The 27961-nt window shown below is 38.9% G+C and overlaps 1 protein-coding gene across 7 annotated transcripts in view; it reads right to left on the minus strand.

The window, feature by feature from the left end:
* The window catches only part of CCT6B (chaperonin containing TCP1 subunit 6B), a 42703-nt gene that overhangs the window by 13047 nt on the left and 1695 nt on the right, over positions 1-27961 (minus strand). For 3 of the 7 annotated variants that reach the window (XM_070390456.1, XM_005899688.3, XM_070390453.1), the window contains exons 2-10: positions 27423-27486; positions 26736-26870; positions 23810-23983; positions 17616-17719; positions 13804-13914; positions 13484-13643; positions 6681-6763; positions 6085-6181; positions 5413-5560 (exon numbers count right to left, since the gene is read on the minus strand). In XM_070390456.1, the coding sequence (XP_070246557.1) occupies positions 5413-5560; positions 6085-6181; positions 6681-6763; positions 13484-13643; positions 13804-13914; positions 17616-17719; positions 23810-23983; positions 26736-26870; positions 27423-27425 (1015 nt within the window). In that variant the 5' untranslated portion in view covers positions 27426-27486. The remainder of the gene's footprint in view (positions 1-5412; positions 5561-6084; positions 6182-6680; positions 6764-13483; positions 13644-13803; positions 13915-17615; positions 17720-23809; positions 23984-26735; positions 26871-27422; positions 27487-27961) is intronic. The other 4 variants (XM_070390454.1, XM_005899689.3, XM_070390458.1 and 1 more) reach the window with 4 other exon arrangements.

Raw genomic sequence — 27961 nt, forward strand, 5'->3', positions numbered from 1 at the left:
CTGGTATGGTTTTATAAAGTTTATTTACTCTTCTTTGAATTAGTAAACTTGCTTTGGAATCATCCATGTTTAAAATAAACAACACAAAGACAATCTCTCCTTTTATCCTACATCATTCTTTAATTACAACCCCCTTTCTCTGCTTCATTGTACAACATAACTGCTCAAGAGAATTATCTACCCACAAGGTAATTACAGCCTCACCTCCCATTCACACTTCTAAAAGCTCCTTGTTAAATACTGAATAAACACAAAAGAGTATTTACATGCATAAGATATAAAGAATAAACAAATAAATGTACCCATGTACCTACCACCCAGTTTAAGAAATAGAACATTACCAGTAGCTTTGAAAACTTCCCAGATCCCATTCTCCTATAAAAATACAACATACCAATATGTGTGGGAAGTTACTAAAGCAGTAACTGAAGAGAAATTTACATCACTAAAGACCCATATTAGAAAAGCACAAAGGTCTCAAACCAATGAAGAACAAATGAAAACTAATGTAAGCAGAAGAAGGAAAATAGTAAAGACCAAAGTGGAAATCAATGAAATAAAAATGATCCATGAAATGAAATGAGAACAGTGTAGAAATCTATCACTACAGATTCTATAGATATTAAAGGGATAATAAAGTAATATTACAAACAACTTAATGCCAGTAAATTTGAAAACAAAGATCAGGGGTTAGCAAACTTTCTGCAAAAGGCCAGGTAATATTTTAGGCTCTGTAGGCCATGCCATCTCTTCTGCAACTATTCGATTCTGCTGGCGTACCACAAAGTCACAGACAATACATAAACAAGCAGGGGCATCTATATTCCAATATAACTTTACCTACCAAAAATGGGCAGCAAATCAGATTTAGTTCATGGCAGTATGATCTTAACTTAGATGAAGTGGACAGATTTCTTGAAAGACACAAAGTACTAAAGCTCACTCAAGAAAAACAGACAACCTGAATAGTCCTGTATCTATAAAAGAGACTGAATTTGTGGTTAAAATCTTCCCATGAAGAAAACTCCAGGGCTTTCCTGGTGGCTCAGTGGTGAAGAGCCTGCCTGCCAATGCAGATGAGGGGATAGGGAATTCCCTGGCAGTCCAGTGGTTAGGACTTCGGTCACATGTTCAATCCCTGTTGGGGAACTAAGATCCCTCAAGCCACAAGCTGTGGCCAAGAAAAAAACAAAGAATGGATAAATAAAATGTGGTATATATCTACAATGGAATATTATTCAGCCTTAAAAGGAAGGAAATTTTGAAACATGCTATTAATATAACATGGATGAGCCCTGAAGACATTATACTCAGCCAAGTAGCCATTGACAAGAGGACAGATACTGTATGATTCCATTCATATGAAGTACATAGAACAGTCAGATTCATAAAGACAGAATGTAGAATGGTGGTCTCCAGGAGCTTGGGAGAGAAGAGAATGGAAAGTTACTGCTTCATGGGTACAGAGTTTCAGTTTTGCAAGATGAAAGATGTTCTGTGATAGATGGTGGTAGAGACTGCACAAACCTAAGACTGACAGTTATAAAAGAAAAATTTTGTGACCTTGGGTAGATAAAGATTTTTTAGATATCACCCAAAAGCATATTCCATGAAAGAAAAATTGATAAATTATACATCATCAAAATTAAGATTTCTTCTTTGAAATACACTGTTCAGAGAATAACAGAACAAACTATAGAGTAGCAGAAAATATTTACAGATCATATATCTGAAAAGGTATTTGTATCCAGAATATACAAAGAACTCTCAAGCTCAACAATAAGAAAACAAACAACCCAATTTTTAAAAGGGCAAAAGATTTGAACAGAAACTTCACCAAAGATATGGATAGCAAGTAAGCACATGAAAAGATGCTTAACATCAATGATCATTAAGAAAATGCAAATTACAATTACAGTTTGGTTTTTTAAATTTTAGAATGGCTAAAGTTAACATGACTGACCATACCCAGGACTGTTGGTAAGGATGCAGAACAACCAATAGGAATGTAAAACAGTACATGACAAAACAGTTGAGCAATTTTAAAAAGTTAAACATAGCGTTGCTTTCCTAGCTATTTACCCAGGGCAAATGAAAGCATATGTCCATACAAAGACTTGTATACAAATGTTCATAACAACTTTATTTGCTATAGCCAAGAACTGTAAACAACCAAATGTTCATCAATAGGTGAATCTGATGAAATAAACTGTAGTATATTCATATAATGGAATACTATCTAGCAATAAAATGAATGAACTCTGATCAACATAATAATAGTAATTAATTTACAATAATTATGTTGAGTAAAAGAAGCCAAGCAAAAAAAAAAAAAAAGAATACATTGTGTATTATTCCACTCATACAAGATTCTAAAAATGCAAACTAATCTATAGCAACAGAAAGCTGACTTCCTGTTGCACCCAGGAGGTTGCCTACGGGCAGGGTGACACAGGGAGAGGAGGAAGGAAGGATGACCAAGGGGCAATGAGGTAACTTTTCAGGGTGATAAATATATTCATTGTCTTGACTGAGGGGACTGTTTCATGGCTGTATACTTTAAACATGTGTAGTTCATAATATGTCAATTACCTAGATAAATTATTTCTTAAAAAACTAAGAAGTTGAAGTGATTTTTTAAAATAGTTCATTTTTCTTTGTATTCTAAAGCCTAAGAACCAGGTTGAACTACCAAAGCCTTCATGCTGAATCATATGTTTATCTTCTTTAAAAAATACTACTGCTGCTGCTACTGCTGCTAAGTCACCTCAGTCGTGTCCGACTCTGTGTGACCCCATAGATGGCAGCCCACCAGGCTCCCCGTCCCTGGGATTCTCCAGGCAAGAACACTGGAGTGGGTTGCCATTTCCTTCTCCAGTGCATGAAAGTGAAAAGTGAAAGTGAAGTCGCTCAGTCGTGTCCGACTCTTAGCGGCCCCGTGGACTGCAGCCTACCAGGCTCCTCCATCCATGCGATTTTCCAGGCAAGAGTACTAGAGTGGGGTGCCATTACCTTCTCCAAATACTACTACTAGCTTTCATCAAAAGTGACTATAAGAAGTAGGCTCTCATACCAACTCCCATATTTTTTCAATTTAGGAACTGCTGTGATTTCTCCTTTTCAATAATGAAAACTATATATCTGATTGTATCTCTATGTTCTGGCAGATTAAATATTACAGTGACTATTATGTTTGCTATATCCATATTCTATTTTCCTAGGTTCTAATTTTCCATCTCAGCTTCTGTTTCACCATTATTTCACATTTATGCTTTTGCTTATCAGACAAATCTGATGTGTTGTTTACAGAGTTACTCTATTTTTTGAGATACAATTCACACACCATAAAATTCAGCCCTTTACACTGGTGCAGTGGTTACGACTCTACACTTCCGCCACAGGGGGCGTGGGCCCAATCCCTGGTTAGGGAATCCCAGATTCCGTGCTATGCAGCCAAAAAAAAAAGTGTACTTCCCAGTAGTTTCCAGTATATTCACATGACTATGCAGCCATCACCATTCTAATCCCCAAATACTTTCCTAAAAATACCCTGTACCCACTAGCAATCATTCCCTATTTCCTCTCCCCCCAGCCCCTGACAATCACAACTGCTAATCTACTTTTATGGCTTTGCCTTTTCTGGAATCATATAACACACAGACTTTTGTGCCTAGATTCTTTTACATTATAGAATGTTTTCAAGGTCATCAATATTGTGCATATATCAGTATTTATTCCTTTATAATACTCCATTGTACAGACATACCACATTTTATTTATCTATTCATCAGCTAATGGATATTTGGATTTTTCCACTGGCTGGCTACTGTAAACATTCATGTGTGTTTTTGGTGTGCACATACATTTTTACCTCACTTGTATGCACATCTAAGAGCTGATGTGCTGGTCATAGTGTAACTCTACATTTAATCTTTGAGGAACTGCCTGTTTTCCAACCGTTTCCACCAGCAACGTATAAAGGTTCCAATTTCTCCACATTTTCATCAATGTTCATTATTGTCCAGGTTTTTGATTACTGCCATCCTAATCACCATGAAACCGTATCTCTTGGTGGTCTTGATTTTCATTTCCCTAATGAATAATGATGTTGAGCATTTTTTCATGATGTGTTTACTATTCTCACACAGTATGTTATTGAAAATCTAACCCTAACTCTTTTTAGAAGGAAGCTGGTAATAAATTATCAATAAATATTCTTTCCTAATCTTTCTTAAAATTATACTGCACTGAGGAAATGGAATGGGTCCTAAGCTGTAAAAGCATTTTTATAGTTTTAAAAATAAATTTCTAAAAATAAAAAATGATACTACAATATTAAATCAGTTCTTTCACTTAATAAATAGAAGTTAATTAAAAAGGCAGCATACTATTAAGAATATTTCAGTACGTCCCTGGTGGTACAGTGGATAAGATCTGCCTGCCATTGCAGGGGACATGGGTTCCAACCCTGGCCCGGAAAGATTCCACATGCTCCGAAGCAACTAAACCCATACGCCACTGAGTCCGTGCTCTAGAGCCTGGCAGCCGCAACTGCGGAGCCACAACTACTGGAGCTGCAAGCTCCAGGGTCCATGTGCCACAACTACTGAACCTGTGCGCCTGCAGCCTGTGTTCCACAACAGGAGAGGCCAACACCCGAGAAGCCCCGTGCACCGCAGGGAAGAGTAGCCCCTGCTCGCTACAAACAGACAAAGACCCAGCACAGTCAAAAAATTTTTTTAAATTAAATGAACTATAGAAAAGACTATCCTGAAGGAGAAAACTTCACTATAAACAGTCTGAAGTGAAATAAGAGAATTCAAAAGCAGAGACATTACTTTGCCAACAAACATCCATCTAGTCAAGGCTATGGTTTTTCCAGTGGTCATGTATGGATGTGAGAGTTGGACTGTCAAGAAAGCTGAGCACCGAAGAATTGATGCTTTTGAACTGTGGTGTTGGAGAAGACTCTTGAGAGTCCCTTGGACTGCAAGGAGATCCAACCAGTCCATTCTGAAGGAGATCAGCCCTGGGATTTCTTTGGAAGGAATGATGCTAAAGCTGAAACTCCAGTACTTTGGCCACCTCATGCTAAGAGTTGACTCATTGGAAAAGACTCTGATTCTGGGAGGGATTGGGGGCAGGAGGAGAAGGGGACAACAGAGGATGAGATGGCTGGATGGCATCACTGACTCAATGGACGTGAGTCTGAGTGAACTCTGGGAGCTGATGATGGACAGGGAGGCCTGGCGTGCTGCAATTCATGGGGTCGCAAAGAGTCGGACACGACTGAGTGACTGAACTGAACTGAACTGAATCATTCATATCTTTTAAAATACTATGCATCCCATAATAGATTATTACTACTCTAAAAATATGCGAATTTTGTATCTATCACAAAAAAGAGCTTACCATCTTCAATGGCATTTTTGATGGCACGAAGTCCATCCCTTACAGCATCCTTGATTTGTGTGAGAGTATGCTTATTTGGTCCCTTAACCAACAAGGTGACAGAGCGAGGGTTAATGCAGTCCTCAATAAAAGTGTACTTTTCCTCACCCTAAAGGGTAATACAAGGAGATATAACTTTAATACATAAAGCCATTATGAAATCAAGACCTAGCTGATACTATCAGAATCCAAACTTTATATGAATTTTTCTTATCAAGTATAACTAAATGTGGACTTCCCTGATGGCTTAGCAGGTAAAGAATCTGCCTGCGATGCAAGAGTCACAGGAAACATGGGTCCGATCCCTGAGTTGGGACGATCCCCTGGAGGAAGGCATGGCAACCCACTCCAGTATTCCTGGAAAATCCCATGGACATTGGAGCCTGGCGGGCTGAGGTCCACAGGGTCACAAAGAGTCGAATACAACTGAAGCAACTGAGCACATCACAGAGCACTGACCAAATATGTGCTGAAACAGTTAAGTTACATTTGAACTATTAACAAACATTTAGAAAGATAAACTGCAAGATGTATCCTGTGGATTCTCATAACATAAAATGTGAATTTAAAAGTTTAGTTTTTTTTTTAAAGTTTGCTGTTCACATTATAACCACTGCCCACAGAAATACTCACTAATGTGTACTCATATACAAGACCAGCATGTCCCAAGCAATCTACACTGAGGTCTTCAACAGAATTCACAGCCACTCCACCACAAGCAAGAGAGAGTCTGAAATTACATATATGACATCATAGCTTTGGTTATGAAAAGTATACAGACTAATTTGCTAAAAGTGAAAAAGATAATCTAACACAGAAGACTGCATTGTCATTATATTGTATTATTTTCAAATCTGTTTTAAGAAGATGAAAACCTTCTGAGGAGCTCATGAGAAAAAGTTGAGATGTATTAACAATCTTGATTTTTAACACTTCCATTATTTACTGAAACTATGAACAAAATTTGAAATGTGTATGCTACTATTTGATGGTTGGATGGCATCACCGACTCAATGGACATGAGTTTGGGTAAACTCCAGGAGTTGGTGATGGACAGGGAGGCCTGGCATGCTGCAGTCCATGGGATCAAAAAGAGTCAGAGGCAACTGAACTGAACTGAATGTTACTTTTTGTTCAACAACACTGACATAAAAGCTAAAAGAACACACAGGATAGTTTCAATTTAATCTATAAAAAAACTTAAGATACATAATTATCAGCAAGCTTACCTTTCCATGTTTCTTCTTTTTGCTCTACGAAGAGCTAAAATGCCATGTTTTGCAAGAGCATCTAAGGAAAATGGATCAATTCCCTATAATCAAATTAGCATAAAAGTTATAAGCATGTTTTAAGCCAATAGTTCTCAAACTTTTTGTTCTCAACACTGCTTCACAATCTTAAAATTATTAAGAACCCAAAGAGCTTTCGTTTATGTGATCTGTATCTATAATACTTATCATAAGTTAAAATTATAACATGGAAAAAAAGGAAAAAAAAGATGGTGGAGTAGAAGGACGTGCACTCATCTTCTCCTGCGAGAACTCCAAAATTACAACTCGCTGCTGAACAACCATCAACAGCAGAATGTAAGATCCCACCAAAAGAAGATACCCCACATCCAAGGGCAAAGGCGAAGCCCCAGCAAGATGGTAGGAGGGGCGAAATCACATTTAGAATCAAACCCCATACACACCAGATATGCTCTGAGGGCTCAAATAAAACCTCTGTGCATCCCAGGAGACCCCACAGAGACTGAGCCTGCCTTTGAGTGTTTGAGTGTCTCCTGCAGGGGTACAGGTCAGCAGTGGCCTGCCGCAGGGGCAGGAGCTCTGGGTGCAGCCTGGGTATTGCATAAGCCCTCTTGGAAGAGATCACCATTAACCCCACCATAGAGTTGCCAGAACTTACACAAGACTGGGATGAAGACTCTAGGAGGGCACAAACAAAACCTTGTGTGCACCAGGACCCAGGAGAAAGGAGCAGTGACCCCACAAGAGACTGACTCAGACTTGCCCTGAGTGTCCAGGAGTCACCAGCAGAGGGATGGTCTAGCGGTGGTCTACTGCAGGGGCGGGGGCGGGGAGTGCAGCAGAGCCTCCACCAGATCTTTTGAAGGAGATTTGCCTTCATTATCATTATCTTTATTACCTCCACCATAGTTTGGCCTCCGGGAGGTAACACAGCCCCGCCCATCAATAGAAATTGGATTAAAGATTTACTGAGCACAGCCTCGCATCACAATAAGACCATTTCCCCTTCAGTCTCTCCCATCAGGAAGCTTCCATCCTTCTCCATCAGAGAGCAGAAAGAATGAAAACCACAATCACAGAAAATTAACCAAACTGATCACATGGACCACAGCCTTGTCTAACTCAATGAAACTATGAGCCATGCCATGTAGCGCCAACCAAGATGGATGGGTCATAGTGGAGTGTTCTGACAAAAAGTGGTCCACTGGAGAAGGGAATGGCAAACCACTTCAGTATTCTTGCCTTGAGAACCACATGAACAGTATGAAAAGGCAAAAAGATAAGACACTGAAAGATGAACCCCCCAGATCGGTAGGTATCCAATAGGCTACTGGAGATCAGTGGAGAAATAACTCGAGAAAGAATGAAATGACGAAGCCAAAGCAAAAACAACACCCAGCTGAGGATGTGACTGGTGATGGAAATAAAGTCTGATGCTGTAAAGAGCAGTGTTGCATAGGAACCTGGAATGTTAGGTCCATGAATCAAGATAAATTAGAAGTAGTCAAACAGGAGATGGCAAGAGTGAACACTGACATTTTAGGAATCAATGAATTAAAATGGACTGAAATGAGTGAATGTAACTCAGATGACCATGATATCTACTACCGTGGGCAAGACTCCCATAGAAGAAATGGAGTAGCCCTAATAGTTAACAAAAGAGTCCGAAATGCAGTACTTGGATGCAATCTCAAAAACAACAGGATGATCTCTGTTCGTTTCCAAGGCAAACCATTCAATATCACAGTAATCCAAGTCTATGCCCTGACCAGTAATGCTGAAGAAGCTGAAGTTGAATGGTTCTGTTAGTTCTAGTTCTGTTAGTTCTAGTTCTGTTAGTTCTAGACCTTCTAGAACTAACACCCAAAAAAGATGTCCTTTTCATTATAGGGGACTGGAATGCAAAAGTAGGAAGTCAAGAAACACCTGGACTAACAGGCAAATTTGCCCTTGGAGTACAAACTGAAGCAGGGCAAAGGCAGACAGGGTTTTGCCAAGAGAACTCACTGGTCATAGCAAACACCCTCTTCCAACAACATAAGAGAAGACTCTGCACATGGACATCACCAGAGGGTCACTACCGAAATCAGACTGATTTTATTCTTTGCAGCCAAAGATGGAGAAGCTCTGTACAGTCAGCAAAACAAGACCGGGAGCTTGTGGCTCAGATCATGAACTCCTTATTGCCACATTCAGACTTTAATTGAAGAAAGTAGGGAAAACCACTAGGACCATTCAGGTATGGCCTAAATCAAATCCCTTATGATTATACAGTGGAAGTGACAGACAAATTCAAGGAATTAGATCTGATAGACAGAGTGCCTGAAGAACTATGGACAGAGGTTCATGATATTGTACAGGAGGCAGTGATCAAGATCATCCCCCAGAAAAACAAATGCAAAAAGGCAAAATGGTTGTCTAAGGAGGTCTTACAAATAGCTGAAAAAAGAAGAGAAGTGAAAAGCAAAGGAGAAAAGGAAAGATACACCCATTTGAATGCAGAGTTCCAAGGAACAGCAAGGAGAGATAAGAAAGCCTTCCTCAGCGATCAATGCAAAGAAATAGAGGAAAACAATAGAATGGGGAAGAGATCTCTTCAAGAAAATTAGAGCTACCAAGGGAACATTTCATGCAAAGATGGGCACAATAAAGGACAGAAATGGTATGTATCTAACTGAAGCAGAAGATATTAAGAAGAGGTGGCAAGAACACACAGAAGAAATATACAAAAAAGATCTCATGACCCAGATAACCACGATGGTGTGATCACTCACCTAGAACCAGACGTCCTGGAATGCAAAGTCAAGTGGGCCTTAGGAAGCATCACTACGAACAAAGCTAGTGGAGGGGATGGAATTCCAGTTGAGCTATTTCAAATCCTGAAAGATGATTCTGTGAAAGTGCTACACTCAATACGCCAGCAAATCTGGAAAACTCAGCAGTGGCCACAGGATGGGAAAAGGTCAGTTTTCATTCCAATCCCAAAGAAAGGCAATGCCAAAGAATGTTCAAACTCCCACACAGTTGCACTCATCTCACACGCTAGCAAAGTAATGCTCAAAACTCTCCAAACCAAGCTTCAGCAATACATGAACCGTGAACTTCCAGATGTTCAAGCTGGTTTTAGAAAAGGCAGAGGAACCAGAGATCAAATTGCCAACATCCGCTGGATCATCAAAAAAGCAAGAGAGCTCCAGAAAAACATCTACTTCTGTTTTATTGACTACACCAAAGCCTTTGTGTGGATCACAACAAACTGTGGAAAATTCTTCAAGAGATGGGAATACCAGACCACCTGACCTGCCTCCTGAGAAATCTGTATGCAGGTCAAGAAGCAACAGTCAGAACTGGACATGGAACAACAGACTGGTTCCAAATCAGGAAAGGAGTACGTCAAGGTTGTATATTGTCGTCCTGCTTATTTAACTTATATGCAGAGTACATCATGCGAAATGCCAGGCTGGATGAAGCACGAGCTGGAATTAAGACTGCCGGGAGGAATATCAATAACCTCAGATATGCAGATGACACCACTCTTACGGCACAGAGTGAAGAAGAACTAAAGAGCCTCTTGATGAAAGTGAAAGGACAGTGAAAAACTTGGCTTAAAATTCAACATTCATAAAACTAAGATCATGACATCCGGTCCCATCACGTCATGGCAAACAGATGGGGAAACAATGGTAACAGTAACAGACTTTATTTTTTTGGGCTCCAAAATCACTGTGGATGGTGACTGCAGCCATGAAATTAAAAGACACTGCTCCTTGGAAGACAAGTTATGACCAACCTAGACAGCATATCAAAAAGCAGAGATTACTTTGCCAACAAAGGTCCATCTAGTCAAGGCTATGGTTTTTCCAGTAGTCATGTACGGATGTGAGAGTTGGACTATAAAGAAAGCTGAGCACCGAAGAATTGATGCTTTTGAACTGTGGCATTGGACAACTCTCTTTAGAGTCCCTTGGACTGCAAAGAGATCCAAGCAGTCAATCCTAAAGGAGATCAGTTCTGAATATTCATTGGAAGTACTGATGCTAAAGCTGAAGCTCCAATATTTTGGCCACCTGATGGGAAGAACTGACTCATTGGAAAAGACCCTGATGCTGGGAAAGATTGAAGGTGGGAGGGGAAGGGGACGACAGGATGAGATGGTTGGATGGCATCAGTTACTCGACGGACATGAGTTTGTGTAAGCTTCAGGAGTTGGTGATGGACAGAGAAGCCTGCAGTCCATGGGGTTGCAAACAGTCCTACATGACTGAGAGACTGAACTTAACTCACTAAAGTTAAAATTGACATTTTTGCAATATTTATTAATCCCTTTAAAATAAAATCATTCAGTTCAGGTCAGTCACTAGAAGCCTCTCAAGAGTCTTCTCTAGCACCACAGTTCAAAGGCACCAATTTTCAGGGCTCAGCCTTCTTCATGGTCCAACTCTCACACCCATACATGACTATTGGAAAAGCCATAGCTTTGACTACATGGACCTTTGTTAGCAAAGTGATGTCTCTACTTTTCAAGATGCTTTCTAGGTTGGTCAGAGCTTTCCTTTCAAGGAGTAAGCATCTTTTAATTTCATGGCTGCAGTCACCATCCACAGTGACTTTTGGAGTCCAAGAAAATAAAATCTGTCACTGCTTCCATTGTTTCCCCATCTATTTGCCATGAAGTGATGGAACTGGATGTCATGATCTTAGTTTTCTGAATGTTGAGTTTTAAGCCAGCTTTTTCACTCTCCTCTTTCACCCTCGTCAAGAGGGTCTTTATGCCCTCTTCACTTTCTGCCATTAGAGAGATATCATCTGCATATCTGAGGTTGTCGATATTTTTCCTGGAAATCTTGATTCCAGCTGGTGATTCATCCAGCCTGGTATTTTGCATGATGTACTCTGCATATAAGTTAAATAAACAGGGTGATATTACACAGCTATGTCGTACTCGCCAAATTTGAACCAGTCTGTTGTTCCATGTAAGGTTCTAACTGTCGCTTCTTGAATCACATATAGGTTTCTCAGGAGACAGGTAAGGTGGTCTGGTGTTCCCATCTCTTTAAGAATTTTCATGGTTATACAACATCAAAAATATCACATTTGCTAATGTCATCACTAATATTATCAGAAAAGTCTTTCAAGTATTGGAAAACTGTCAAGCTCAAAGTGACAGATACAAATTTTCCAAAATTCTAACTTTTGTTTGAAAGCTCAAATGTTATTATTGCCAATACATACTGTCTATTGTTTCCTTGAAGTGGCAAGACTGTTTCAGTCATTTTTGAGAAAAACCTACCAAATACCCATGTCTAAATAACCATCCTGTCAGTCATTCTTTCAAGTAAAAACGGCATTCCATGAAAAAAGTGGCTATGTTAGCTTGCAACTCAATTACACAAGAGCTTCAAGACCCTTATTTTGATACGTAGCAGAAGTATTTTGTCCATACCTCAAATTTTGTGACAGAATTATAAAAGGATACATCCACTTTGGGTATATTTCCAGAAAACAGTAATTCAAAAAAAAACATGCACGTCAATGTTCACAGCAGCACTATTTACAACAGCCAAGACATGGTGGCAACCCTAATGCCCATCAACAGATGAATGGAGAAAATTGCTATATATATATACAATGAAATATTACTCAGCCATAAAAAAGAATGAAATACTGCCATCTGTAGCAACATGGATGGATCAAAAGAATATTACATTCAGTGAAATAAGTTAGAGAAAGACAAACAGTATATGATACCACTTATATGTGGAAGCTAAAAAGTAATACAAATGAATGTATGTGCAAAACAGAAACAGATTCACAGATGTAGAAAACAAACCTGTAGTTCCCAAAGGGGAAAGAGAAAGCAGGGGGGGAACACATCAGGGTATGGGATGGGCACATACAAGCTGCTGTACATAAAACAGATAGGGTTTCCCCAGTGGTTCAGCAGTAAAGAATCTGCCTGCCAGTGCAGGAGACAGGAGTTCGACCTCTGATCCAGGAAGATCCCGCAGGCCATGGGCTAACTCCCATATACCAGAACATCTAAGCCTGTGTGCCACAACTACTGAGCCTGTGCTCTAGAGCCCCTGCGCCACAACAAGAGAAGCCACCAGTGAGAAACGTGTGCACTGCAACTGAAAAAAGAAAAGCCCAACGAAGACCCAGCACGGCCAAAAATAAAAATAATTCTTTAAGTTTTTAAAAAATAGATAAGCCTTCTTTTATATTTTTTATCTTTTATATATATCAACAAGGATACACTGTATAGCACAGGGATGTACCTATTATCTTATAATAAACTATAATGGAGTATAATCTGCAAAAATCAGGCAGGTTCTTTACCATCTGAGCTATCAGGGAAGCCCATTATGCTGTACACCTGAAATTAATACAGTGTTGTAAACCAACTATACTTCAATTAAAAAATAAAAGGTGCAATTTCAAGGATCAAAATTTGATACAATTATTAAGTTTTCCCATTTCATCAAAACATTCTTAAATGAAACTGCCCTTTTTGTATGTCGGGTGATGTGGCAATAGAGAATACGATGACTAGTACAGTTTGGTGCTACAGCTATGATTTGTTCTCAGGTGCCAGTGGTTTTACCTATCGCTGCTTTGCATCATCCTTGTACACATCAACACAATGTAAAAGGCATTATTATTACTATTATGAAAACAGTTTTGACCTCACAGATACGCCCTAACATGGGGCCCACAAACCACACTTGGCAAAACACTGAGGAACATTTACAAACAGTGAAAAATCTAAACTTTTTTCTTACCTTTTGATTAATGACAACAAATCCTTTATTAGACTGAGCACAGACTTTGTCTTTCAAGTCTATTATTTTTTGTACTCTGTCTTCAATAAATTTTCTTTCTGCTTTTACCAATTTCTCTTTCTCTTCTGCAGTCTTATAAAAGAAACCAGAGCTCACCTCACTAGAAGATTAATAAAGACAAGCTAGTAAAGGTAAGGCAGGGAAAAACAGGAAAGTAGAAAGGGTTTATATTAAACATTTGGTAGGTAAAAATAGGGGCTAAAAAACACTTTTAGAAAAAAACAATTTCAAAGGATACAAAGAGTAACTGGGACACTTACGTTTTTTCATATTCTAGCGATACATTACAGGTAAGGATAAATGCATCATCTACTCGTTTCTTCATATCTGGATGGCGGGCGCCATGATCCAGAACTAACCCTTTGATCAACCTAGTAAAAATATGCACTGTTTCTTATTTTGAATATACACTGTAAATTTAGTATAAAATTAAATTATACTTTTAAAGTGGTAACAGAACTGCCATAGCAATTGTTACACAGTATTGCCTTACACCAGCTTTAAACCCAACACATAATTCATAAAATTAGAAAAAAGAACCTATTTTAACACAGTGTGACTGTGAAGTGACAATGAAAAGTCAATCCAGAATTATTCTTTAAATTATGTGCCTCAAACATGTGACACAGCTGATCAAGTAATGAAAGGGAGACACACAATGAGTTTCTAAAGAACATTTGTTCAAACTAATTATATGGAATAACTAAAAACTGTTAACCTAAATGTCCAACAATAGGACATTGTTCAGCACACAAGGACTTGACTATTGGCTAGTCATGAAAACCATGTAATAACACGGAAAAAATATTTACAGGGGTAGCTATATTTATAAGCAGAGAATGACAAATTACCTATAAAGTATGATTATCACTATTCTTAATAAGCTTCTTGGCATTGAAAAGGAAAAACAGAAAAAAACTAAGAGTAGGGTTATGCTTGGGTGGTAGGAACAGAGATAATTGGCGGGGGGAGGGAGCGGGGGGCTTTTTTCCTGTTTTCCAAATGACCTTTCAAGAGGAAATATTTCTATAACTTTCAAAAATTCATTTACATCCAACTAGGAAATGCATTTCTACTTATGAATCTCTTATAACCAATATTTGTTATTCATTAATGTAAAGACGTGATTTTTTTAAATAGTTGAACATAATTATAGGGAAGTTTACAAAATTTTCTTCTAACTGGATCACTCCAACTCCTAACTGAACGTGAAGACATTTTACTTAGGAAGAAAGGAAGAAACCACACGTTCAGTGTTCTTCACTCTTCAAGTCTCCTTCACTCTTCCACTGCTTCTCACTCTCAGCGAGTGACTTTGCTGGAGAAAATAAACACTCTGTCCCATCACGACCTCTACCAGCACTTGAACCTCACGCTCCTATGAACAGAAATGAACTGCCCATGCTCCCTCCTCTCTAAGGTCGACCCCCCAACCTGTGGACTGAATTCCATTTCCGCTCTCAGCTTCTGCAACTGTCCCCTCTTCCCTCCCATCAACTGTTCCTGCCTCCACAAGCATCCTCATCAGGGTAATTCTCATCTTTAAAACAAACAATGATTCCCCTTCGACCCCATTCCCACGTTCCGTTCCAGCTACTGTGCCACTTCTCTGCTCCCGTTAGAGCTAACTCCTCTGAGTTGTCAGTATTTGCATCCTCACTTCTTTCCAAACCATTCTCTCTTGAGCCCGCCTTCAATCTGACTCTCACACTCACCCCTTAAACATTCTCCAAATCTAATGGCCAATTAGTTCGTAACTTGCTCAAACTGTCAACAGCAGGTTATTTGCTCCTTCTTGAAACACTTTATTCTCTTAGCTCCTGCAATACTGCTCTTTCTTGGCTCTCCTCCTTTCTCACTGACCACCCTTTTTCAGTCTCCTTTGTTCAGTCCTCCTCATCTTCTCAGTTTCTAAACACTGCAGTTCTCAGGGCTCAATCTTTAAACTTCCTCTTTTCTCTATCTTTATCACTTTCCAGATGATCTAATTAACTCTCAGAGCTTTCAGTCATCCATACACCAATGACTCCCAAATAAATATTTCCAGTCCAGACCTCTATCCTGAATGCCTGACACCTCCCTCCAAATCCCTACTCAGCATCTCCACATGGACATCTAATAGGCACCTAAAACATAACAGTCCCCAAACTAAGCTCTTGATTTATTGCCTCACACCTGCTCCTTCCCAAGAAATGGCATCTCTGCTTTTCCAGCTGCTCATTCAGAACCCAAGAGACATCTTGAATCCTCTGCTTCTGTCACATTCTGTGTGGAACCATCAACAAATCCCGGGGCTCCTTTTTTCTAAGTGTACCCTGATGCAAGCCTTTTTTCATCTCTCCCCTGTATTACAGCAGATTCCTAACAGATCTCCTGCCTCTGCCTTTGCACTGCACTCCCTGCTCCACAGTGTCCTTGCCACAGAACAACCACGGAGATTCTTCTCAAACAGAAACCAAGAACTTCTTGCCCTCAGCAATTGTACTTTGGACCAATTTTACTACCAAAAACAACTAAAAATGCTGGATTAAAAACAACAACAACCCTTAAAAACACTGGAGAGCCACAAAACAGTACAGAGCCACAAAAGTTTTCTTTTCAAAACTGAAAACAAAATAGAAACTCCAGAGGGTAACTAGAAAACTGCAGGTACTCACCCTAAAGTCATCTCACAATTCAAGCATATCTGAACTTTGATCTTATAATGAGAGGGAGAAAGAATTAAAAGCTCAAGGATTATCCAAAGTAAAGAGTTTCGTAGAAGACTCTTTTCACATTAACTGAACTTCAAAGGCTACATACTCAGGGTATAAACCAGCAGCCCTCATGTGAACTTGTAGTTAGAATTTGCAACAACTGGATATTCAATAAAAACCTCAAGCTGTGGCTTTAGTTTAAAGTAGTCTCTGGGCTTCTTGCAGCAGCAAACTCAAATCCTCTTTGTACAAAGGCGCTTCAGCCTAGGTCTCAAATTATTTCTACAAATACTTTTTTCAACACAATCAATGGCACACACTGGAAACAACGCACAATGAGTGAGGACCAACAAAATACAGTAAACAACAGAAACAGAAAAGACAAAACTTTAAATATTGTAATACTAAACGTGAGCTGTATGTTTAAAGAAGTGAAAAGTAAGTTTGAAAAGATCTGCGGGGAACAGGAAACCATACAAAATGAGAAGAAGGACAAACCAAACAAAACTTCTATAAATATGTAAAAACACCCACACGTATATTGAAAATAAAGTACTTACAGATAAAATACAACATCTGAATTGGCTTCAAAATAATCCAAATTTGGGGCAAAAGAAAGGAAAGAGAAGTACAGAAAGAAAGGGAAGGGGGCATATAAGGTAAAAATAAGACGAACCATATATTAAAAATTGATAAAGATGAGTGACAGATATGTGGGAGTTCATTCACTATTCTATTCTACTTTTGTATGTGTTTAGACTATTCCATAATAGAATGTTTAAAATGAGTTAAGTCCAAAATCAACAAGGTGCTATTCACTCTGAGTACATACTACATACATACTCAGACAATGTTGACCGTCTTACCTCTCTGACCTCATCTTCTCCTTTTTTCTCTTCCTATGACCCAGGCACGCTAGAACACCTCAAAACACACCTACATTGGGACATTTTCTTCTGTTATTCCCTCTGCTTAGAACACTCTTCTTCTAGATGTTCACACGGCTATCACTCTAATTTCTTCAAAGACCGCTTTAGCTATTTAGTTTACTTTCTCATCACAATGTTCTTCCTTGACTATCCTAAAATCACACACATGCTCACACACACAACTGCTCTAGCCTCTTTACAGCACTTATTAGCATAATGTGTTATCTCTTTCAATTGGAAATGTAAGATTCTTAAAGAAACTGTTTTGGTTACTCTTCATTCCTAGCACCTAAAACAAGTGAATGGTTGCTGATAAGTATCCAATTAATATATGCTAAACAAATAGAAAGATGTTGAATAAAAGTAACTAATGAAATTAATGACAGAATATCTGCAGATAATCAAGTATTCTAGATTCTATGCACTGTCAAAGTTTATGTCACTTACTTTGTATCTGTTTCCGATTTATGCTTCATCTCCATGATTTCTACCATGAAGAGATCGATAGGATAATTCGGTCTCCTAATTGCCAAAACAGAATCCACAACAGCCTGAAAGAGAAATGAATTAGAACAGTAAACTATTTGGTCTACTGAAAGAAACCACTGGCCCTAGTAGCTGATCACTAGACTAAGCAGATAAAGTGCTTCAGGCTCCAAAACATAGGGCAAGACAAAAAATACCACTTTCTCAGGGACACTAATGATAACCAAGGCCAGTGGATATTTTAGAGCCTACATGAACTTCAGAGATTATCAGGTCCAAACCCTTCATTTAACAGGGAAGACTTTAAGAATTATGGTCTTAAAACAAAGTCTAACAGGTAGTAGTGGAGTCAGGACTAGAAATCAGAGGTGTCTTTAACTGCCAAGCCTACTATACCAACACTACTCAGACTTTTCCACCAAAGGACACCTTAATGGAAAAGAAGGAAATGTAATCTAAGGAAAGAGGTCAAATATGCTCGCTCTAACAACATGAAATTTTTAAGTCTGTTTTACTGTGAAATTTTTCCATGTCATGCCACAATATATACATTTGTTTTTTAATTTTTACTGGAGTATAGTTGATTTACAGCATTGTTTTGCACATTTGTTTTAATGTGAAAATAATGCTTTTCCTCAAAATTGTAAAGTAAATTGACACTTCAGAAAGATATGTCTCATTTAGTCTGCCAAATATCCCCAGGGATATGAAATTTGAGAAGCACAACACAACACAGCCTATAGCTTAACTCAGAAAGTAATACTAAAATAACTGACTACAGAAATTAAGTGCTGTAGTATAACCATCCTAAAATATAAATAAAGGGAAAAAAATCTGTATCTTGGAAAAGTTTACTGAGGGAATATGATTTAGGGGTTTGATGCCTAAGGGGAATAATGATAAACCACTGGAAAGTGAGAGTATACAGTGTTTCTGTAGCTCCAAAAGAGAATGGGGACCCTAATTAGATAGCCCTAATGGGGGCCAGGTGATATATGTATTCTGCTGCTGCTAAATCGCTTCAGTCGTGTCCAACTCTGTGCGACCCCATAGACGGCAGCCCACCAGGCTCCCCCATCCCTGGGATTCTCCAGGCAAGAACACTGGAGTGGATTGCCATTTCCTTCTCCAATGCATGAAAGTGGAAAGTGAAAGCAAAGTCGTTCAGTTGTGTCTGACTCGTAGCGACCCCACAGCCTACCAGGCTCCTCTGTCCATGAGATTTTCCAGGCAAGAGTACTGCAGTAGGGTGCCATCACCTTCTCCAATATGTACTCTAACAGCAGAAAATATAGCAGTCTTTATATAGACTCTGCTTAGCAAGAAAATGCCTTAATTTCTTAGTTTGATTTCCCCAGTCAGTTTTATTATTGGTAAGCAACAGGGAGGGAACACAGCCCTGCCCATCAAAAGAACACTGGATTAAAGATTTACTGAGCACAGCCCTGCCCATAAGAACAAGTTCCAGTTTCCCGCTCAGTAGGTCTCTTCCACCAAGAAGCCTCCATAAGCCTCTTACCCTTCTCCATCAGAGGACAGACAGAATGAAAACCACAATCACAGAAAACTAACCAAACTGATCACATGGACTACAGCCTTGTCTAACTCAATGAAACTATGAGCCATGCCATGTAGGGCCAACCAAGATGCATGGGTCATGGTGGAGAGTTCTGACAAAACGTGGTCCACTGGAGAAGGGAATGGCAAATCACTTCAGTATTCTTGCCTTGAGAACCACATGAACAGTATGAAAAGGCAAAAAGGTATGACACTGAAAGATGAACTCCCCAGGTAGATAGGCGTCCAATATGCTACTGGAGATTAGTAGAAAAATAACTCCAGGAAGAATGAAGAGACAGAGCCAAAGTGAAAACAATACTCACTTGTGGATGTGACTGGCGATGGAAGTAAAATCCGATGCTGTAAGAACGATATTGCATAGGAACCTGGAATGTTAGCTCCATGAATCAAAGCAAATTGGAACTGGTCAAACAGGAGATGGCAAGAGGGAACATCAACATTTTAGGAATGAGTGAACTAAAATGAACTGGAATGGGTGAATTTAACTCAGATGACCATTATATCTACTACTATGGGGAAGAATCCCGTAGAAGAAAGGGAGTAGCCCCCATAGTCAACAAAAGAGTCCAAAATGCAGTACTGGGATGCAATCTCAAAAACAACAGGATGATCTCTGTTCGCTTCCAGGCAAACCATTCAGTAGCACAGTAATACAAGTCTATGCCCCAACCAGTAACGCTGAAGAAGCTGAATGGTTCTATGAAGACCTACAAGACCTTCTAGAACTGTTAGGTAGGTAGAATAGGGAAAAGGAGTCCAAAATGGTGGTGGCTAAAAGACAAGGAAGGTCCGAGGACCAGAGTGAAGACTTCAGGCAGAACAAACAGAACAAACAGCACTCCTGGCTAAGCCCAATTTGCATAGGGCAGGCGCAGGTGGAGGAAAAAACATACACAAGGAGGAGCCAAAGCGCTTTCTCTCGGACTCTCTCCCGCGTGCGTGCGCTCTTTTCTCTCTCTCTTTCTCTCTCTCTCACTCTCCTGCTATCTTCTAAATAAAATAGAGTATTTTATTTAGTGTATCAGTAACACTGATTTGCCTAAGAGCTGTAACACGGTTTGTCCAAGACCCGAGAGCTGTGATGCGCCGAGGGCTTTAAGGTCCGCTGCTCCAAATCTTTGTTGTGACGAGACAAAGAACCGAGGAACATACACTCGCATGACAGAACTAACACCCAAAAAAGATGTCCTTTTCATTATAGGGGACTGGAATGCAAAAGTAGCAAGTCAAGAGCTACCTAGAGTAACAGGCAAATTTGCCCTTGGAGTACAAAATGAAACAGGGCAAAGGCTGACAGGGTTTCACTAAGAGAACGCACTGGTCATAGCAAACACTCTCTTCCAACAACACAAGAGAAGACTCTACACATGGACATCATCAGAGGGTCAATACTGAAATCAGATTCATTATATTCTTGGCAGCCAAAGAGGGAGAAGCTCTGTACAGTCAGCAAAAATAAGATCGGAAACTGACTGTGGCTCAGGTGAACTTCTTATTGTCAAATTCAGACTTAAATTGAAGAAAGTAGGGAAAACCACTAGACCATTCAGGTATGACCTAAATCAAATCCCTTAAAATTATACAGTGGAAGTGACAAATACATTCAAGAGATTACATCTGATAGACAAGGTGCCTGAAGAACTATGGACAGAGGTTCGTGACACTGTATAGGAGGCAGTGATAAAGACCATCCCCAAGAAGAACAAATGCAATAAGGCAAAATGGTTGTCTGAAGGGGCCTTACAAAGAGCTGAGACATAAAGAGAAGCAAAAGGCAAGGGAGAAAAGGAAAGATACACCCATTTGAATGCAGAGTTCCAAGGAATAGCAAGGAGAGATAAGAAAGCCTTCCTCAGCGATCAATGCAAAGAAATAGAGGAAAACAACAGAATGGGAAAGACTAGAGATCTCTTCAAGAAAATTAGAGATACCAAGGGAACATTTCATGCAAAGATGGGCACAATAAAGGACAGAAATGATATGGATCTAACAGAAGCAGAAGATATTAAGAAGAGGTGGCAAGAATACACAGAAGAAATATACAAAAAAGATCTTCATGACCCAGATAACCATGATGGTGTGATCACTCACCTAGAACCAGACATCCTGGAATGCAAAGTCAAGTGGGCCTTAGGAAGCATCACTACGAACAAAGCTAGTGGAGGGGATGGAATTCCAGTTGAGCTATTTCAAATCCTAAAAGATGATACCCTGAAAGTGCTGCACTCAATATGCCAGCAAATCTGGAAAACTCAGCAGTGGCCACAGGACTGGAAAAGGTCAGTTTTCATTCCAATCCCAAAGAAAGGCAATGCCAAAGAATGTTCAAACTACCACACAGTTGCACTCATCTCACACGCTAGTAAAGTAATGCTCAAAATTCTCCAAGCCAGGCTTCAGCAATACGTGAACCATGAACTTTCAGATGTTCAAGTTGGATTTAGAAAAGGCAGAGGAACCAGAGATCAAATTGCCAACATCTGCTGGATCATCAAAAAGCAAGAGAGCTCCAGAAAAACATCTACTTCTGCTTTATTGACTACACCAAAGCCTTTGTGTGGATCACAACAAACTGTGGAAAATTCTTCCAGAGATGGGAATACCAGACCACCTGACCTGCCTCCTGAGAAATCTGTATGCAGGTCAAGAAGCAACAGTCAGAACTGGACATGGAACAACAGACTGGTTCCAAATCAGAAAAGGACAATGTCAAGGTTGTATATTGTCATCCTGCTTATTTAACTTATACGCAAAGTACATCATGTGAAATGCCAGGCTGGATGAAGAACAAGCTGGAATCAAGGCTGCCAAGAGGAGTATCAGTAACCTCAGATATGCAGATGGCACCACCCTTATGGCAGAAAAGTGAAGAAGAACTAAAAATTCTCTTGATGAAAGTGAAAGAGGAAAGTGAAAAGGTAGGCTTAAAATTCAACATTCAGAAAACTAGTATCATGGCATCTGGCCCCTCACTTCATGGCAAATAGATGGGGAAACAGTGGAAACAGTGACAGACCTTATTTTGGGGGGCTCCAAAATCATTGCAGATGGTGACTGCAGCCATGAAATTAAAAGACACTTGCTCCTTGGATGAAAAGCTATGACCAACCTAGACAGCATATTAAAAAGCAGAGACATTACTTTGCCAACAAAGGTCCGTCTAGTCAAGGCTATGGTTTTTCCAGTAGTCATGTATGGATGTGAGAGTTGGACTATAAAGGAAAGCTGAGCACCGAAGAATTGATGCTTCTGAACTATGGTGTTGGAGAAGACTCTTGAGAGTCCCTTAGACTGCAAGGAGATCCAACTAGTCCATCCTAAAGGAAATCAGTCCTGAATATGCATTGGAAGGACCGATGCTGAAGCTGAAACTCCAATCCTTTGGTCACCTGAGGCAAAGAATTGACTCATCGGAAAAGACCCTAAGGCTGGGAGAGATTGAAAATGAGAGGAGAAGGGGACGATAGAATGAGACAGTTGGATGGCATCACTCGCTTGATGGACATAAGTTTGAGTAAGCTTCAGGAGTTGGTGATGGACAGAGAAGCCTATTGTGCTGCAGTGCATGGGGTTGCAAAGAGTAGGACATGACTGAGCGACTGAACTGAACTGAAGAACTGAGTAGAAAGAACTCAGGTGTTTCGGTCCATCTGGTATTTGTATTTCTCAAAGTAAATTCAGTTCAGTTTCTAATTTCCAACGTAAATTAGTAAGATACAATTCTGATTTATATGTCAATGTCTTATGATCTCTTCATTCCTGATACACTAACACACTCGTTTCAAAAACAGTAAAGCGGAGGAACAATGATGACATCATCAAACTATAGGTATCTGATAAAAAAAAAAACTTTCCCAGAATTCCCAACCTTATATATTTATATATTCTACCTTTATAAGTAAACATGTATACATTTCCCAGATTTGAATATTATCTATCAACTCCCTCATGTTCATTAAAGTGGTAATCTCAATTACAAGGTACACTGTCAAAACTATGTCCCCAACCTCGCATAATAAATATGGACCTCTAGCTTTAGGAGACCAGTATATAATTCCAGTGGTGTCCAGAGGGGGTGATCCACAGGTAGCCAAGCCCAACTTAATAACAAAAGGTTTAACATGACACTTTTGAAAAATTACACATACTGTTCTGACCAATCAAATCTATTCTATAAGTAAGCCTATAAATAAATGTCTGTCTTCTATATTTTATTGTATGTTCAAAAGGACCACATGTCATAGCTGACTGGGGGCTTCCCAGGTGGCACAGTGGTAAAGAATCTACCTACCAATGCAGGGGACATAAGAGATGCAGGTTCCATCCCCGGGTTGGGAAGATCCCCTGGAGAAGGAAATGGCAACCCACTCCACTATTCTTGCCTGGAAAATTCCATGGGCAGAGAAGCAAAGAGTCCATGGTGTTGCAAAGAGTAGGACACAACTGAGCGTGCGCGCACGTGCACACACACAGACACACACAAGCACACACGAATAGTTGATTATCTTATAAGAAAAAGAAAAATGTCACTATGTGTTAGTCTGTACTCATTCTGCAAAAGTTTAACTACATACCTCTGTTAACACATCAGCCAGTTGAGGATGAACCTTAGTTTGTAGAGATGTTCTAGCCACATCTAAAAGGATTTCTCTTTTCATCTCTTTTTTAATTTTAACTTGTTCCAAAACTTCAAGTGCCTTTATTTTTGCAATTTCAAAGCCTTCAGCTATTATTCTAGGGTGCAGGCCCTAACACAACAACATAAAACTATAAAGTAAGTTATACAAAGTAAAAGTAACGATCCTTTCCTATTAATAGGATTGTCCAAAAAAAGTAATTACCCACATCAATGCCACTAAATATAAGTGTAGATATGTAATTTATAAAAGTACTCTTTCAGTGCTTCATATTTAAAACAATCTCAAACTTACGGAAAAAGTGTTTACATTTTATGACAGTATAAAAAAGTACAAAAGTTATTCTTATTTTTGAAAACTATAACACATTGTTGTGTAGTACTCTTCCAAATGAGCACAAAACTCCTTGTAATGCAGAGGAAAAGAACCAGCACAGTTTGGAGAAAAATGACAGATAGGCAGCACCTTCACAAAATGTTCAAAGTTAACATCATAGAATGGAACAAACACACACTATGTGCCTCTTGATAAACTGCATTAAGACCTCAACAGCACTCCATGCCATTTCTGCTGAAAGTTCATAACCTCAATCTGATCGTGAGGAAATAGACAAATCCAAACTGAGGGACTTTCTTTAAAAAAAAAAAAAAAAAACAGCCTATACTCTAAAAGTAGCTATGTCAGCAATGTCATGAAACACAACAGATGGCTTAGGAACTATTCCAGCTTAAAGAAGACTAAAGGGATATACAACTGAATATGATGCATGAGCCTAAATTTTCTTCTGCTGTAAAGGACAGTATTGGGATAAGTGATGAAATTTGAACAAAACCCGCAGATCAGATAATAGTACTGTAGCAATGTGTTTATAGTAATGTCCTATTTTGATCACTATACTGTGGTTATATATGAGAATTCCATGATTTTAAGAAAGATGCACTGAAATATTTAGATCACCATGTCTGGAACTTATTCTTATACCATTAGAAAAAATATGTATATTACTATATAAATATATGGTATATATGGTACATATACATATATATATATATATAACATATACATATATTTATGAACAAGAGAGAAATGTTACCCTTTGGAGTATTCTTGCAAATTTTCTATAGGTCTGACATTATAACAAAATATTTTTTGAAAAAACACTGTTGCTTATTCTGGAAAGTAATACATAAAATTATGGAAGGCTGGAACTAGTTCTAATTTATTCCCATCCTCCATTCATTTACATCAGTCCTACAGTAACTTCAAAAATTGACATTTATTGAGCATTTGTACCAGGCACTGTTCTAAGGACTTTACATGTATTATTTCAGTCCCCTCAACACTATGAAGTGGGTGCTGATACTATTCCTGTTTCACAGATGAGGAAATTTAGGCTTAAAGGCTTAGATCACCAGCCTAGTAAGAGCCAGAGTCAGGATTTAAACCCATAAGACCTGATGCCAGAGCCTGTGTTACTAACCATGTTCAAAACATTTCTTCAGCCTAGGACCTCACAACTTCTCACCTGGACTACTAGGAAAAACATCAGTCTTGACTCTCTTAAACTGTCCCCTAAATATCTGAAATGCCCATCTGACCATTAATTAACTCATTTCACTACTGTCTGCATCACTTTAAACTCCACCAACGCCAAACTGCTTGCAGCTGTGCACACACACCGGCTGTTCCTCTTTTCTGCGCCTCTGCTCATGCTGTCCCTTCTGCCTGGAACGTCATTCTCCTCACCTGTCACTCTTTGATCAGGCTCACTCCTCCTTATCCTAAAGATTCAGCCCAGGCCTCTTTCCTGCAGAGTTCTTCCTGATTACCTTTAGATTAGGTCAGTTTCCCAAAAACTGTCATTGGTTTAGGATGGACATACGACCAATGTTGGCCCAATCATATAAAGGAAGAACTTTTAGTCCATGACTGACTGAATTGTTTTCTCTTGTCCTCTCCTGCTGAGGATTAATAAGGGAAGCAGGGAGCCTCATCTCTTCTGACAGTCTTTCATTCAGGATGGAAATAAGCCCATGATGAAACAGCTTCATAAGTGCAAGAGCTAAGAGACAGAAAGGACCTGGGCAATTGATGACTTGGTAAATTTTTAATCAATGAATCCTAGAAGCCTGCTTTATTGCTCTATTTTTTGCTATGGGAGAAAATTTTTTATTGTTTAAGTGACTGCTTACAGCCAAAAGCATCCTAAAATAAGTTGCATGCACTGAATTAATAGACAATTCCCAATACTAAATGAAACACAAAGAAGTGATCCTTTGAGCACTTTGACCAGATTATGCTTTGCTAAAATGGTCCTTGAAAGAGCAGAAATTCAACTACTTAATTAGAAAAGACAGATAAATAATGCAGAGAAAACAATACAAATTGAACAAAGGCACGGAGGTAGAAATTATGTAATTATTTCACAGGCCAGTGAATGAAGGAGTCTGGCTACAGTAGACCGTTTACAAAGGAAACTAAAATTAGAAAGGTAGGTAAATTCACAATGTGGATAAGCTTCAATAATTTTCCTCTAGTTATTTTTTTTAAAGGTCCATAATTTGGTTTCAGCTTTATCAGTGGTATTTTCTTTCTTAGGCCATTAGTCATGGGTACATGGCTAATTTTTTAACTTTTATGTATCTCAAATATTTTTTAGGGTTAAGGTTAGGTATATCATTTCAATAAAAAGGCATTATTTTGGCAAAAAGATTCATTGTTATTTCCATTTATAACTGTCCAAAAATATCTTGATAAAAATTAATTATTGCAGTCTAAAATTAAACCATTTTACTAACAAAAAATAACTTTCTATTCAAAAATAAAATACCACATGAATGTGCATTCTATGAAATTCTAATACCTCAGAAATGTAAAGATCAGCTTGTTTTAGTAACTCTCCAATGATTAGAACATTTGAAGTGGTACCATCTCCTGTAATGTCGTCCTGGGCTGTTGCTACTTTTGCTATCAAGGAAGCTGTTGGGTGTTGAATTTGCTGAAAAAAGTAAGCAGATTACAAAAGAGAGAGAATGAGAGAAAGAGTCCACCACAAGCAAGATAACCTAAGGGTCAAAAGTAAAATTAAGAAACTAAATAAGCTTCATTCTATTAGTTCACAAGTTCTGTATTATCATACACAATACATGTCAAAACCAAAAGTTAAAAACTGAGAACTAATGAGGTTTGAACACTTTATAAAAGCATCTCTGCTTCAGAATGCAATGACATTTCCAAAATAAGATTAAATCCTTCAATCTTGAAGATGAATATATTTACTAAAATTGCAAGGAATTTTTTTCCCCATGATTGCAAAGAACATACTGCAGTGCCTTTAAAAAATGTAACTAATTTGGAAGTATCCCTAAGCTATTATGTGTAAGATTTGAAAACAGTCAATAGACTTTTTTTTTCCCCTAAGGTTTAATCCAACAAACATATCTCATGACAGCAGTATTTAGCTTATGGCCTTGGTTTAAAGATATACAAATTGCACTACGTCCTCAGTTATGACTTATCAAGGTTTATTAAGTCAGCAACATCAGCTCACCATCTCATGGAGCAGCACATTGCCATCTTTGGTGAGTTTGACATCTCCTGCACCAGAAACAAGCCTGTTCAGAAAACAGTAGTTATTAACCTCATATGGCAAGAGCCAAACAAGATACTTCCAGTATTTGGCACTCCACTATCTTTAAGTAACTGGGCGTGGAAAACTTCCATTATATCATGGGGGATACCACAGTAATTACCACCATTTGCAACCCACAATATCACTTCTCCCCAGATGGACTGCAATGGTGATTTCATTTCCAAAGGAGGATTTACAAGTCTAAGGATAGAAGCAGTCAATGAGTTATGAACAGTGGTTTGGTACTTCGAAGAGTACCTGGAAGTCTACAAACCACATATTTGTGAATTTCCTGCAGGTTTATTTTTGTGAAATGTTACATTCACTCACTGAACTATTTTTTCCTTCATCTTTCATGTTTATAAGATCAAGTTCTGTCAACCCTACAATCTAAAGGTCTCTTGAATCTACCCTCTCCTGTCATTTCCAGTCATCATCATCTCTAATCTGGACTACTT

The sequence above is a fragment of the Bos mutus genome, chromosome 19, assembly GCF_027580195.1.
Source record: "Bos mutus isolate GX-2022 chromosome 19, NWIPB_WYAK_1.1, whole genome shotgun sequence".
Taxonomy (NCBI): Eukaryota; Metazoa; Chordata; class Mammalia; order Artiodactyla; family Bovidae; genus Bos; species Bos mutus.